Source organism: Schistocerca serialis, chromosome 3, assembly GCF_023864345.2.
Source record: "Schistocerca serialis cubense isolate TAMUIC-IGC-003099 chromosome 3, iqSchSeri2.2, whole genome shotgun sequence".
Lineage (NCBI taxonomy): Eukaryota > Metazoa > Arthropoda > Insecta > Orthoptera > Acrididae > Schistocerca > Schistocerca serialis.
In genome coordinates this window covers 255,661,807-255,675,402 of record NC_064640.1, presented here as the reverse complement: position 1 = coordinate 255,675,402, position 13,596 = coordinate 255,661,807, and the positions used below count along the sequence as shown (strand labels likewise).

The 13,596-nt window shown below is 36.2% G+C and overlaps 1 protein-coding gene across 5 annotated transcripts in view; it reads left to right on the top strand.

Moving 5' to 3' along the window:
• LOC126470020 (LIM domain and actin-binding protein 1) overlaps nucleotides 1–6,128 on the top strand; it is a 230,581-nt gene extending 224,453 nt beyond the window's left edge. For all 5 annotated transcript variants that reach the window (XM_050097500.1, XM_050097501.1, XM_050097499.1 and 2 more), the window contains one exon: nucleotides 4,022–6,128. In XM_050097500.1, coding sequence (XP_049953457.1) covers nucleotides 4,022–4,024 — 3 coding nt within the window. In that variant the 3' untranslated portion in view covers nucleotides 4,025–6,128. The remainder of the gene's footprint in view (nucleotides 1–4,021) is intronic.
• Nucleotides 6,129–13,596: the final 7,468 nt, after the last annotated feature.

Here is a 13,596-nt window from a genome sequence, read left to right as displayed (position 1 = left end):
ATGGTGCAACTCCTAACAAAATTAGAAGTTTTCAGATCAGATGTTACACAGTCAGTCAAAAGTTCTGCTGTCTGTGTCAGTACTCAGCAAGTCATTGGGGGGGGGGGGGGGGGCTGCATCTCAGGTTAATTTTCACACTGAATGTGAAAATAGTTTTGAGATTTTATGACAACTCTGAGTACACTTAATAATAATGACACTGTCTGTCTGGAGGGGCAGGATATAAAGTTTGAATTCTGAAGATTTTTTTCCCCCTAGAGGAGGAGGAGGGGGTGACAAATTCCCTCCATTCCCTTTCACTTTGTATGACCTTGAGTCAATAGAAACTAGATATTTACTGACAGAGTGAAACATGCTTAATCAAATTTAACAACAAAAGTAGATAGGTATTTGACATATTATTGTATATATTTCTGCTGCTCGTTGTTTCTAAGGTATATGGGAGATAACTGTATGACAAGATGTGTGACTACATTAAACAAAAATATTACTAACCCCTTTGTAGCATGAATGTGATAAATAGTTGTCCTCAGTGAGGGAGAGTTATATTCAACCTCACTAATGAAATGTTACATGAACTAAACTGCAGAAGATATTCATTGTGGATATTTGTAACTTTGCGAAGACTTTTGCCTGTAAGGATCATAACACATTGTTTTATAACTTTCCACACTAAGGCATCAAATACATACCAGTTGCTTGATTAGAACCTTCCTAATAAAACATGAAACAATCTTAACAGATATACTTTTAAAATACGTGCTGAATTGGAAACTGTTAAGTACAGTGTCTGTCAGGTACTTTTACTAGTGATTTTTCTTGGTTGACACTAATGAAATGTCACTGCCAATAATTAAAAGGTACTGTTTGCTGATGAAAGAACTGAGTTGATCAAGGGGCCAACTACAGAATGTTTCATTTATTATTGTTCCAGTTGTAAGGTGCAAGAGTGAAATTGTCATGCTGAGTGACAGGAATGAAACTGTGAGAAATTCCTTTCTCCCTAACCTTGCACACATGGTCCTATGGTACACTAGTACATAGGAGCATTAGTGAAAAAATAAAGCAAACAGGACATGGAAAGTACCCTTGATATTCAGTTCCTCTCTTGGAACAGGACACAATTACATAAAAATTAACATGGGACATTAACACAGTAAAATTACATAGCGATAAAAATGGACACAATGGAAATAGTTCCCATAGCACACGGTAGCCTCACAGGAATGAAGGTTTTAGCAAATGGCAATAATAAATCATAAACATTTAAAAGTGTACACAGCTGTTCCATACCTAACAAATACAAGAAAAGAATAGTTGTGGGTACGCACGTGGTAGGCTACTGCAACCATTCAACATGCGGTACACTATCCACTGTGATACAATTATTACTGAAAATCCTGTGATGCAGAAGTAGCCTACTGATCTTGTGAGGGCCAGGGAAGGTGTGACAAATGTTAATCTAAAATTGGTCTGTGTGAACAAAATTCTTACACTCAGGATGTCTGCAAAAATTGTTTAGCTAAAGCATGCAATACAGACTCGCCAACATCACCTTCTCTGCAACTGTACATGTCCAGGATACCATCACTGCACCTCATGGCAAGTCCTGTCTTTATATCCACACAGCACAAAAGACACTCACTACATCACCAACTTGCTCGGGCAGACATGTCAGTTCTTCGACATTGTTGTGGAAGTGGTGGTCATGGAACTCTTTCCATTGCATGCTTCTCTCTGGAATAACCCCAGAGCTACCTCAAGGCAATGCATGGTGGAGAGAGATACCACTGCTTTGGTTCACTTTGCTCACAGCCGATCCATGTCATCTAATGAAGCAGATGGGCAGTGAGCATGCATGCACTGCAGCATGTTACCTCAAAACTAACCTCAAAATATGGGAATATAACATGTGGGATCTTACAAGGTTTGGTACTGTGACTGCTGTTATTATCTTGAAAATATGTTCTTCCAGTGATTTAAGGAAGTCAACTAATCAAGAAACTCACTTCAGCTAGTTATACTTCTGGAAATACCTCTCATTGTGTTACTCGAAAGACAAGGGTGTCTTTACACATTTTCACCTCATTGCCTTATGTAATTATCATCTGGGGTTATGCACTACAGTAAATAAAGTATTAATTCTGTAGAAGTGACCAGTAAGAATATTGTGTAAAGTAGATAACCGTACATCTTGCAGATTCGCTGATAATAATAGAAGTCAATTTTAGTGATAGTTTATTGTTAACACAGTGTGAAGTTTAAGTTTCTTTATTTGACTGTCTTTTGTTAATGCATACCTCGAACCACCCCATATCTCAGAAGCTGTGTTGATGAGATCTACAAAACAGAATTAATTAATTAATTAATGAAAATGAATGAATAAACAAGCATACAAATAATCCATATAATTAGTTTAACTTTAAGTCTAACAAAAAGAAATCTGAAGGTAGTTTCAGACAGTAAATAATAATCTGAAATCTCTTAAAATAGCTATTAATGGTCAACTGCTCAAAAACTAACAGTCAGCCCATTTTCAATATTGGTATACTGTTAGGGAACTAATATTGTTCACATGTTATATCCATCAGTGGTATGATATTCAGGACAATTGCTACAGGAACTGAAAAAAAATTGTAAACTATACAATGAGCAGTGAAATTGCACCACAGAATTAATAATAATAATAATAATTATTATTATTATTCAAGACTTTTGGTATATTTTTAGACTTACAGATCAATATACTGATTGTTAGGCAATAAAGGAAACTTTTCACAAGAAAACTGTGTCCTTCACAACTATGATACAAGAGAGTAGCCAAATTTACACAAAAGCACTGCACTTTCAGACAAGTACAGTAGATGGTTATAATTTTTGGATAAACACTTATAACAAGTACAGTAGATGGTTATACTTTTTGGATAAAAGTTTATAACAAGCTTCCTGTTAACATGATACAGGGGTTTAAAATCCTTCTCGTGTTCCAACAAGAACCTATAACATTCGTCTTGCACCATACACCTCAGTTATTGTTAGAAAGTCCATTTAACTTTATATAACCTTTATTTGTAAAAAATGTCATGTAAATGAAGATATTTTATAAGATTGTATTCTCTGTATCAATAAGTATGTTGATACTTAACGTTCACCCAAATGCACATGGAATGTGACTAAAGAAATACCATGTTTTTATTGTTTGATCTGTCCTTTATTACAGCAGCATTCTTTGTACAGAATGTAATCTTCAGGATGAAGTAAAGATCAAATCAAATGAAATTAAAGCAAATGGTTCATTGGAATTTTATATAAGAAAAATCATTATCTACTGCCCTTAATGCAGTTGCTGTTTTTACCTGTCCTGTTTCCCTACATCTGTTTCTCACAGCAAGTTTCTTCCATCCCATTCCCAAGTCTGTTTCCATCATTCTATATAACATAAAATGCTTTTGTGTGTTTTACTAGCCAATGTTGCTAATGTTAATTTGTCTATGAAATATTAATCAAAGATGTTTGCTGTTGCTTTTTTATGTTTAAAAAATACTGCAGACATACTCTTACTATGCACTCATAAAAGCCACTGCCTCAAAGAAAGCCACTGCATTTTCAGTGATACTATTCAGTTCCTCACTATTTATTTAGCACAACATACTTTTTTATGCATACATATGAATACTTGTCAGTGTGGTGTAAAAATGAAAGCTTATTTTACCAGGAACATTGTTTACTGCAGCACTAATAGAAATTTGCAAACCAAGAACTGAGGTAGGCCTAATGTAAAAGGAATAGCCACTGAGCTCTGCTTTTTTTCATATCATTGCACATCTTTCTTGCTTAATTAATATTAAAGTTTTGTATGCACTTTGTCTTTTTGTATCCTGTATGTATTTGCACAAATTTTTATTAAGTTGCTCTGATTCTGCATTCTGTGTGATTAATTTTGGTCCTTTATATTTACTAGAAGTAATTATAAGCTGAATACATTACACACATTTGCTGACATTTGCTTTTTCTTTTACAGTGAAAATGTGACTGATGAAATAGAAGGTGCAAATTCTCTCATTGAAGCTCTCTGCACAGACTGCAAATATTGTATAAGGAATAAATTTTCATACAACTTGATGTAATTGCCCAAAAAATGTTAAATTAATATTAAGTGTCATTAATAAATTGAAACCTTTGTAAGGTATTTAATTTCTATGTTTATAACTTTTCAGTGGCTTTTGTTGAAAACATATTTGTGTAGCCATGTAATGTTTCTCTTACTTTCAATTTAATATGTTAACTAATGGAATTACTTAACTAAATAGCATTGTCTCTCCTGTCTCACTGTAGTTAAATGTAGCTGTTACTAATATTGGTGCTGCTACTGTATTATTACGGCTGTTTAAACTGCTTAAATTACCTTTTTGTTAATAATTTTTTCTACTTTCAGAAATATTGTGTACCAAACTACCAAACGTTCTAAAAAGCATTTAATCGTAATATACAGTAGCAAAATTGTGCCATGTCATGAAATGAAACTGCTGTGCTATTCAAACTGACTTGTGTACAGTAATTATTCCTTTTTAATTCTCTAACATAGCTAAATTTTTGACAGCTATAAATTTTCTTCATATATTGCATACTGATATACAAATTTTAATTGCACTGAAACTGGTAATAATGTATACATATGGATTATTACAAATGTATTTCTTGGCGTTTTGTTTAATTAGCATAAATTTTTTGTTACTCCAATATTTTCATAGTATTTTTGAGGTGATTGTGGATAAAGTCACAAGATCTCTCACATATGTATATCATAGACTTTATTGCTTTGTTGGATATAATTTGTTAACTAGTTTTGAGATGTACATTTAAAAAAAGTGTTGTCATTTGCAACAATGAATTTGAATATTTGATAATATCAGGTGTAGCTGATACCTGCAATTTTTAAACTGTGTTGTCTCATTGAGAAATTGTTATTCCTTACAATACTGCTGTAGTTATTAGTAGTGTCTTATGAACCTAAGGTTCCATGAAGTTTTGTTTTATAAATGTTTAAATATGTTTGAATACAAAAAAATTTGCGTAGTTTTATACACTGTCATTATATCACATTTTGTTCATTATATCACATTTTTATGATTTTAGAAATTATTGTACATCATCATCATTTGATACTAGTGGGTAGCTTGAACACACTGCATTGTGCAGCAATTCATTGAAATAACACAAACACACAGTGTGTTTCTAAATCCCACATTTTGCTATTTATTGCTCCTTCAATCAAGAGCTGTAGAAACTAATATTCTGTCTCTGAAATAGAAGGATGGAGGAAAGATTATGAGGAATGGAGGTGGCAGATGGATGGTCAGGAGAGAAGACGGTGGGGGACAAAGGCATCCAGACAAATTGTGTACTATATGTCAATATATCTAGATTTTTTCTTCTAATTTCAGTGAATTGTTTATGTAATTCACACAACTAAACCAAGTGAATATTCATGATCTTATTTTCTTGTAGTTCCTCACATCAGTTACAGGAATAGCACTTCCTGTTCTGAATTCACTCGTATGTATGGTGCTGATATTAAAATGCTAAAAGTTGTGCAAAGTGTCAACATATTATTTTCCGTCTCTTTTTGCCAGTTTTTAAAGGCATGCATAAGATAGGTAACTATAGTATCTTCAATTTTAGAAGACAGAGATTCTGTGAATTTCAATGATTTTTCATTTCATAAAAGAATTTTTCCAAGACCTCTAAACAAATTTGGTGCTGTATGCTTTATGAATAGCTTTAGAATTTCATTGGAACATTCACGATACCATCACAATTAAAAGTGATTTGTACTGATGTACAGAGACATGTTCTTTGAAACATAATTAGTATCATTGTGAGTATCAGTTGTGGAAGTGACTATGTGCATTTTCTAGGAGCACATATTCTGAGCATATGAACAGTCTTCCCATCTGTTTATATTTTTTTGATCTTAAAGTTTAATGTGCATAAATACTAAAATCTGTTATACTGATTTTCATTTATGTAATTGTGTAGTTTTCAGATGTTTTTCATTTTGGTATACTGATGTCAATATATGATACGTTTGTATTATTAATTATTAATTAAACAAATGTTGAAGCATATTACTGTGTAGCCTATTAGCCCTCTGTACTGTGAATCAGTCCTCTTTATATGTTTATGCACATTAGTCTGTGTATTAATGACAGTACAGAACTGTCAGTATTCAGTTTTAAGTTCTCCGTTTACTGACAATACCATTTATAGTAAAATGTCATTTTTAACTGTCTGCTGAATTTATTTTGCATACTATATAGAGAGTATCAATTAAATAATGGTACAAACACCACGAGAGTGTCCTGGGACTGAGATGAGAAGTAAGGTCCATGGAAGGACATGGTGTAAAACCTATCTATGTTGAGATAATAGTATTTCCACAGATTTTTATCATGCATACCATTTTAAGTGTCTGTATGACATGTGTTCCAACCCTTTCAGAGCAACAACATGAATGACAAACATATCAGACAGTAGTTTTGTGGATCACTTCTGCTACCTTTCTTGCAGAAAGAATTGGCCTGGGCTTCCTTGCATCTATTGGGCATAGTTTGTTAGAGGACCCTACATCATGATATGGTGAAAGGAGGGGCTAATTGAGCAGGAAATTCTGTATAAATTCAGATAGGGATTCCATTGTACCCTGGAGCTCTGTTCAATTTTAGCACCTCGTGCTGTTTCTTAATGCCACTGATCGTAATATCACTTGTCTTTGCAACGTTGTGAGAATTAAAATGGGGCTGTACTAATATATTTTCATTGGAAATGAACATTTGAAAATGAAGTTCAGCATTTCTGCGCTTTTTTTTTTATACCCTCAGTTTCAGCTCCTTTGTCATCCATGGGTGTCTGGACATGAACCTTAGAGCCACTAACAGCTGGGTCTGTGAATTATGTAAACATTGCTTCATATGTAAAAATAGATCAGCTAGGCATTTGTGTAGACAAGTATTTAAAACTGTCAAACTGAGCATTGTTCTTAAACTGTGCTTAGGTTGGTAGCAGACTAGTTGTGATTAATCTCACACAGATTCAATCTAGAAGTAGCTCACAGCCTTGATTCACAATCAAGCAAACTGTGCATTAACTTATATGAGCAGTTTTCCAGTGAGAATCTTTTGCAACTCCAATTTTAATTTTGAATTACTTTTTCATTAATCACTGGAGATGGAGCAGATATGTGGATAAGGCTTATTCAGTTTTTTAAATTTGTTGTTGTGGGTACTGCATTGTATAGTGTAATAAAGTGTATAAAAACTCCAAATTTAGAAAGTGGCTAAAGATAATGAAACAGAGAAAATGTACAGTAAAACCGATTCTCGAACTGTAAATTGTTTGGTCTAGCTTAAACTAAATTTCAGTTGAAGTGTTCAGATATCTTCTCAGATAAAATCATACTCAGCAACAATACATATCAAAATAGGGACATTTTACTAAGAGCTCTCTAACCTTGTTAGGGTAAATACCTTTATGGAGGCATAAAAACTCTAATGGTTACAGCCTTTTTTATCATTCAAGCTATTTTGTGACTGAGATGTATATTACACATTGTCCTTACGTCCTGTAAAAGCCTCATGAGAATTGCTGATAGGGAAATTCCTCAAACTTGTCCGCAGCTCGTGGTCTTACGGTAGCATTCTCGCAAGTCGCCGAAGCGACGTCAACTAAAAGCCCTTTCAATATGGCAACCGAACTTCCCCGTATGGTGCCTCCTGGCCAATAATGCCATATGATCATTTCATTTTTCCTCAAACTTTATTAAAAAGGAGATGACATAGCATCCTGGTGTATGTAAATCGAGTCACAGTGCTAAGAATTTGTTTTCCAACTGAATTTAACAACATTGTGCACAAACTAAGACAAGTGATTATTTTTCAGAAGCAGCTTTTAATATAGTGTGAGAGGGAAATGATGTAATGTCGCCTTTTTTCATTGTATTATTGCGTCATTGAAAAAACAGAATATGAAAAAGTCATGTCACAATCTGCTATGTAACAGTTATAGCAGCAAGTTATCCGTTGTAAATATACTTTAACATTTCAGCCTGCATTTCGGAAGCTGTCTGTGGCGGTCAGTAAAAGAGTCATACTCATGCTCATGTTGTGATGTAAAATAGAAACAATATTTTCAAGACAAAATGTCTAAAAGTGAAGCCTAATTGTTGTGAACCCCTTACATGAGAATGAAACATGTAACTGTAGACTCTGATGCAGCAGAAAATAGCTCTGATTTAAGACTTGTACATTTTCAATTAATGACAACTACCACTGAAAGGCTGTATCCCACTACAGAGTGAATGCACTGAAGGAGAGTGCATTAATGTGTACAAGAAATAGCTTAGAAGTAGTCTAGTCGCTAACTACTTTTCAAACCACTAGGATAAAGAGCACAACAGACTATGTCAACTTCAGACTAATCATATTGTGCATAAATGGTTCAAATGGCTCTGAGCACTATGGGCTTAACATCTGACGTCATCAGTTCCCTAGAACTTAGAAATACTTAAACCTAACTAACCTAAGGACATCACACACATCCATGCCCGAGGCAAGATTCAAACCTGTGACCGTAGCGGCTGACTGAAGCGCCTAGAACTGCTCGGCCTCTCAGGCTGGCTATTGTGCATAGCCATTGTGAAAAATTACTGTAGTAGGTGCCTCTTCTGTTACAAGTATGGTGGACAGAGCACTGTCAAGCATTGGAAATGACAGAATGTGTTGTGTCTAGACAAGACAGCCTAGACACAATGAGAGGAAGCCGAAAGGCACGCGCTTAAACTCACGCAGGCTGGTGTGAGGTCTGAAACAGGATACGTAATGAATGCTATAAAGAAAAGTATGTAGCTTCTGGAATACTTAACTTTAATCCATAATTGTAGAACATCGCTCTTGATGATACATGCTTCATATGATAAATATCAATTGAATACGGCGCCTTGCTAGGTCGTAGCAATTGACTTAGCTGAAGGCTATGCTAACTATCTTCTCGGCAAATGAGAGAGTCTTCGTCAGTGTAGCATCGCTAGCAAAGTCGGCTGTACAACTGGGGTGAGTGCTAGTACGTCTCTCTAGACCTGCCGTGTGGTGGCGCTCGGTCTGCGATCACTGACAGTGGCGACACGCGGGTCCGACGTATACTACCGGACCGCGGCCGATTTAAAAGCTACCACCTAGCAAGTGTGGTGTCTTGCGGTGACACCACAGAATGTATCAACAATTGGCAACCATATTGCTCCCCTTTTGTGAAACTGATGCTTGGGATGGGGCCAGGGGTTGAAACACTGTGCCAGAGCTGCCTGTTTATGGATGCAGGCCTTTCAATTCTGGAAGGTATGCTCTATGGTGACATCAACATTTGGCCAGTAAATGAAATGCTGCACTAGTGCCTTCATTTTGCATATCCCCTAAAGTGATGTTTAAAGAAGCTAGTGAATTGACAGGTGAAGTTTGGGTGAAATAAAAACCCAGCATTCCAAGTCTTCTATTGCTAATGGAAGTATACTGTCAGTTACATTAAAGCAGTGTCATAGTAAGAAAAATGTCTGCCTTGCCATGTCTGTATTCTCAGATGAAATGCTTTGGCCAACTACACCGCTCTGCAGACAACACGCTGCAAAGTAATGGGTTGCAGGCGGTTTATATCACACGAGGTCAGACATGCACCACACATCAGAGGCTGCTATACAGGTAGCTGACTGTGTGTGGGGTGTACACAAGGGTTTTTAGATTAGGCAACTCTCCACCTAGTACAGGTAACTATAGTAGTAGGAGACCCAGAAGAATCAGTGAAAGATCCAAAGAAATACCCTACACAGGCAAGAGTATTAAAATCCTAGTGGTTAAATGCTGAGTCATTTGCAACAAATTGCCAGAATTTGAAGTGCTCCTAAAAAGCAGTGGCGCTCACATATTAGATACAGAAAGCTGAGTAAAACTTGAAGTTGACAGCAGTAAGATTTTTGTGGAAAATTTAAGTGTATATTGAAAGGGTAGGGCACTGGTAAATAGATGTGGTGTATCTGTCACATTAGACAAGAAACTGAGATATAAATTGAAGCTGCATGTGAGATTGACTTAGTATCAGGGGTGGGCATAAAACTGTAATTGTATCATTCTGTCAATCTGCAGACTCAATCCCTGATGAAACTGAAAACTTTAGATAAACCGTGAATTCACCTTTACATAAGATCCCCAGTCATACTGTAACCATCAGATGTGACTTTAATCATCCAACAATTAATTGGGGTTATTACAGTTTTGGTAGTGATGGGCATGATGACACATCCTGTGAAACATTACTAAATGCCTTCTCTGAAAACTACCTATAACAGATAGTTCAGAACCCCCCCATGGTGGAAATAGATCTAATGGCAAGAAATAGACAAGACCTCACTGCTGATGTCCACATCAAAACTAGTATCAGTGACTATGAGGCGGTTCTACAACAATGATCACCAAAGTGTAAAGGACAACTAAAACAAGTAGAAGGGATTATATGTTCAGTAAACTAGGTAAAGGAGAAGTAGTATCATGTCTCAATGAGGAACTTGAAAATTTTAGCTAGGAACAGGGGCCTGTAGAGAGATTGTGGCTTAAGTTTAAAAGAATAGTTGACCAAGCACTGGACAGGTATGTGCCCTGTAGAACAGTTCATTATGGAAGGACCCTCCATTGCACACAGTCACTGTAAAGAAACAAGACTACTGCATAATAGGTGTGAAAGAAAGGATAGCATTAGAGGTAGAGAGATACTGAATGAAACATGTTTGGCTGTCAAGAGAGCAATGCATGCAGCCTTCAATGACTGCTGTAGCAGAATACTGCTGAAAAATCTCTCACAAAACATAAAAAATTCTGATCATATTTAAAGGGTATTACTGGCACTGAAGTTCATGTCCAGTCACTCACTGAAATGATGGGAACTGAAACTGAGGATAGCAAAGTGAAAGTAGATCTACTTCATTCAATTTTTGAATGTTCCTTTACAAAGGAAAACCCAGGAGTAATGCCACAATTTTTAATCATTGTACCACTTAAAAGATGACTGAAGTAGATATTAGGGTCAGTCTTGTCGAGAAGCAGCTGGAATCAAAACTGAATAAAGCCTCAAGGCCCAATTGAATCCCCACCAGCCCATCTCCTAACTCAATCTGTGGTAGATCTCTGGAACAAAAAAATCATGCCCAGAGGTTGCAAGAATGCACAAGTCACATCTGTGTACAAGAATGGTAGCAGAAGTAGTCCACAAAACTGCCGCACAATATCCTCGACATCCATTTGTTGTAGAATCTTAGAACATATTCTGAGTTCAAAGGTAATGAGGTACCTTAAACATAATGACCTCCTACATGTCAACCAGCATGGACTCCAAAACCATCGATCATGTGAAATCCAACTTGCACTTTTCTCACATGATATACTATGAAAGCCATATATCAAGGCAGTCAGGTAGATGCACTATTCATTGATTTCAGAAATGCATTTGACTCAGTGCCACATCTATACTTATTATATTGTAATGGAGTATCAAGCAAAATTTGTGACTGGATTGAGGATTTCTTGGTGGGGAGGGCACAGCATTTTATCTTGGATGCAGAGTCATAAACAGATGTAGGAGATAACTTCAAGGGTGCTCCAACAAAGTGTGTTGGGCCCTTGCTGTTCATGTAGTATATTAATGTTCATGTGGACAGTATTAATAGTAACCTCATACTTTCGGCAGGTGACATATTCATTTATAATTAAGTGCTGTCTGAAAGAAGCTGTACAAATATTCAGTCAATCTTGATACGATTTCACAATGGTGCAAAGATTGGCAGCTTGCTTTAAATGTTCAGAAATGTAAAACTTTGCACTTCATAAAAATGAAAAAAAAGTAGTGTGGTGGGATTATGATATGAAAAAGTCCCAGTTCGAATTGGTCAATTCATACAAATACCAGGGTGTAACACTTGTAGGAATATGAAATGGAATGATCCCATAGGCTCAGTTGTATGTAAAGCAGATGGCAGACTTCAGTTTATTGGTAAAATATAAGGGAAATGCAATCAGTCTACAAAGGGGATTGATTGCAAATCATGTGTGTGACCCATCCTACAATATTGCTCAACTGTGTGGGACCTGTACCAGACAGGACAGACAGTGCCACTGAGTGTAGACAAAGAAGTGCAGCACACATGGTCAAAGGTTTGTTTGAACTGTGGGAAAGTGACCCATCCTACAAGGTACACATCCCTCGAGTGTGTGGGACATGTACCAGACAGAACTGACAAGGGCACTGAGTGTGTACAAAGAATGGCACCACACATGGTCAAAGATTTGTTTGGTCTGTGGGAAAGTGTCACTGAGATGGTGAAAGAACTGAACTAGCAGATGCTTGAAGATAGACATAAACTGTCCCAAGAAAGCCTACTTACAATGTTTGCAAGAATGGGCCTTAAATGATGACTCTAGAACTATACTACAAACCCCTACTTATCACTCTCATAGGAATTGTGAGGACAAGATTACATTAATAACAGCTCACAAAGCGGCAAACAGTCATTCTTCATACACTCCACATGTAAATGGAATGGGGAAAAGCTCTAATAACTGGTATAATGGGACGTACCCTCTGCCATGCACTTCACAGAGGTTTGTACAACACTAAAATATGGAAAAACGCTGAAGGTCACAATTGTACCTAAAACAGGAATGACCTTAGGTTGTATACAGGATTATTAGCAATAGCCATAAAAGTGAAACAAAAAAAAACTATCTTGTGAAGGTTTACAGTAATGTGGTAATAAAAGACAATGCTCATATGGTAAGATCGAATGTGATTTTTAAAAATACAGCACAAAAAATCATCTGGGGAAGAAAAACAACACTTTTAAAATATATAAACCATGACATCATACAACAGGAGGAAGCAAACTGCATGTCAAAAGAGCTTACAATAAGACAGACACATTGTTTGACTTACCATATGGAGACAATTCCCTTAAACACAAAATATGGTCTGTTCACATCTGTCATATATGCACAACCTTACAAGCTAAGAGAAACCAAAGGCCTATGGTGATGTTGTACCAGGAAGCTTGCCACGTGGCAGCACTACAGATTCTAACTATGGAAGGCTTTGTGTGAATAATTGGGACAAACACCCATTGTCTGAACTAACGTAAATTCATAAACTCATTTGAAGATGCACATCATAGAATCAAAAAATGCCTGATTTTTGAACAATAACTGTTCATTTAAAAGCTATGGCGATTTGAAGTAAATATGTTTTGGAACCTCAAATTCCTCAAGCAAATTTAATTTTTCCCCTTTGTTCTGTATGTGCAGGATTATAAGATTTTCCATACTAGGGGACTGATCGCCTGAAGCTTTTCAGTGTTCAGGAAAGGGGGAATACATTTTAATTTGCCCCTTTTTTGTTAGCAAGTGTTCACTGAATCTGACTGTAAATGACCTTCCTGTCTGTCTGATATATTTGGCCAGACATTCTGGGCATCTAATTTTATAAATCCCCAATTTCAAAAATAAATGGTTA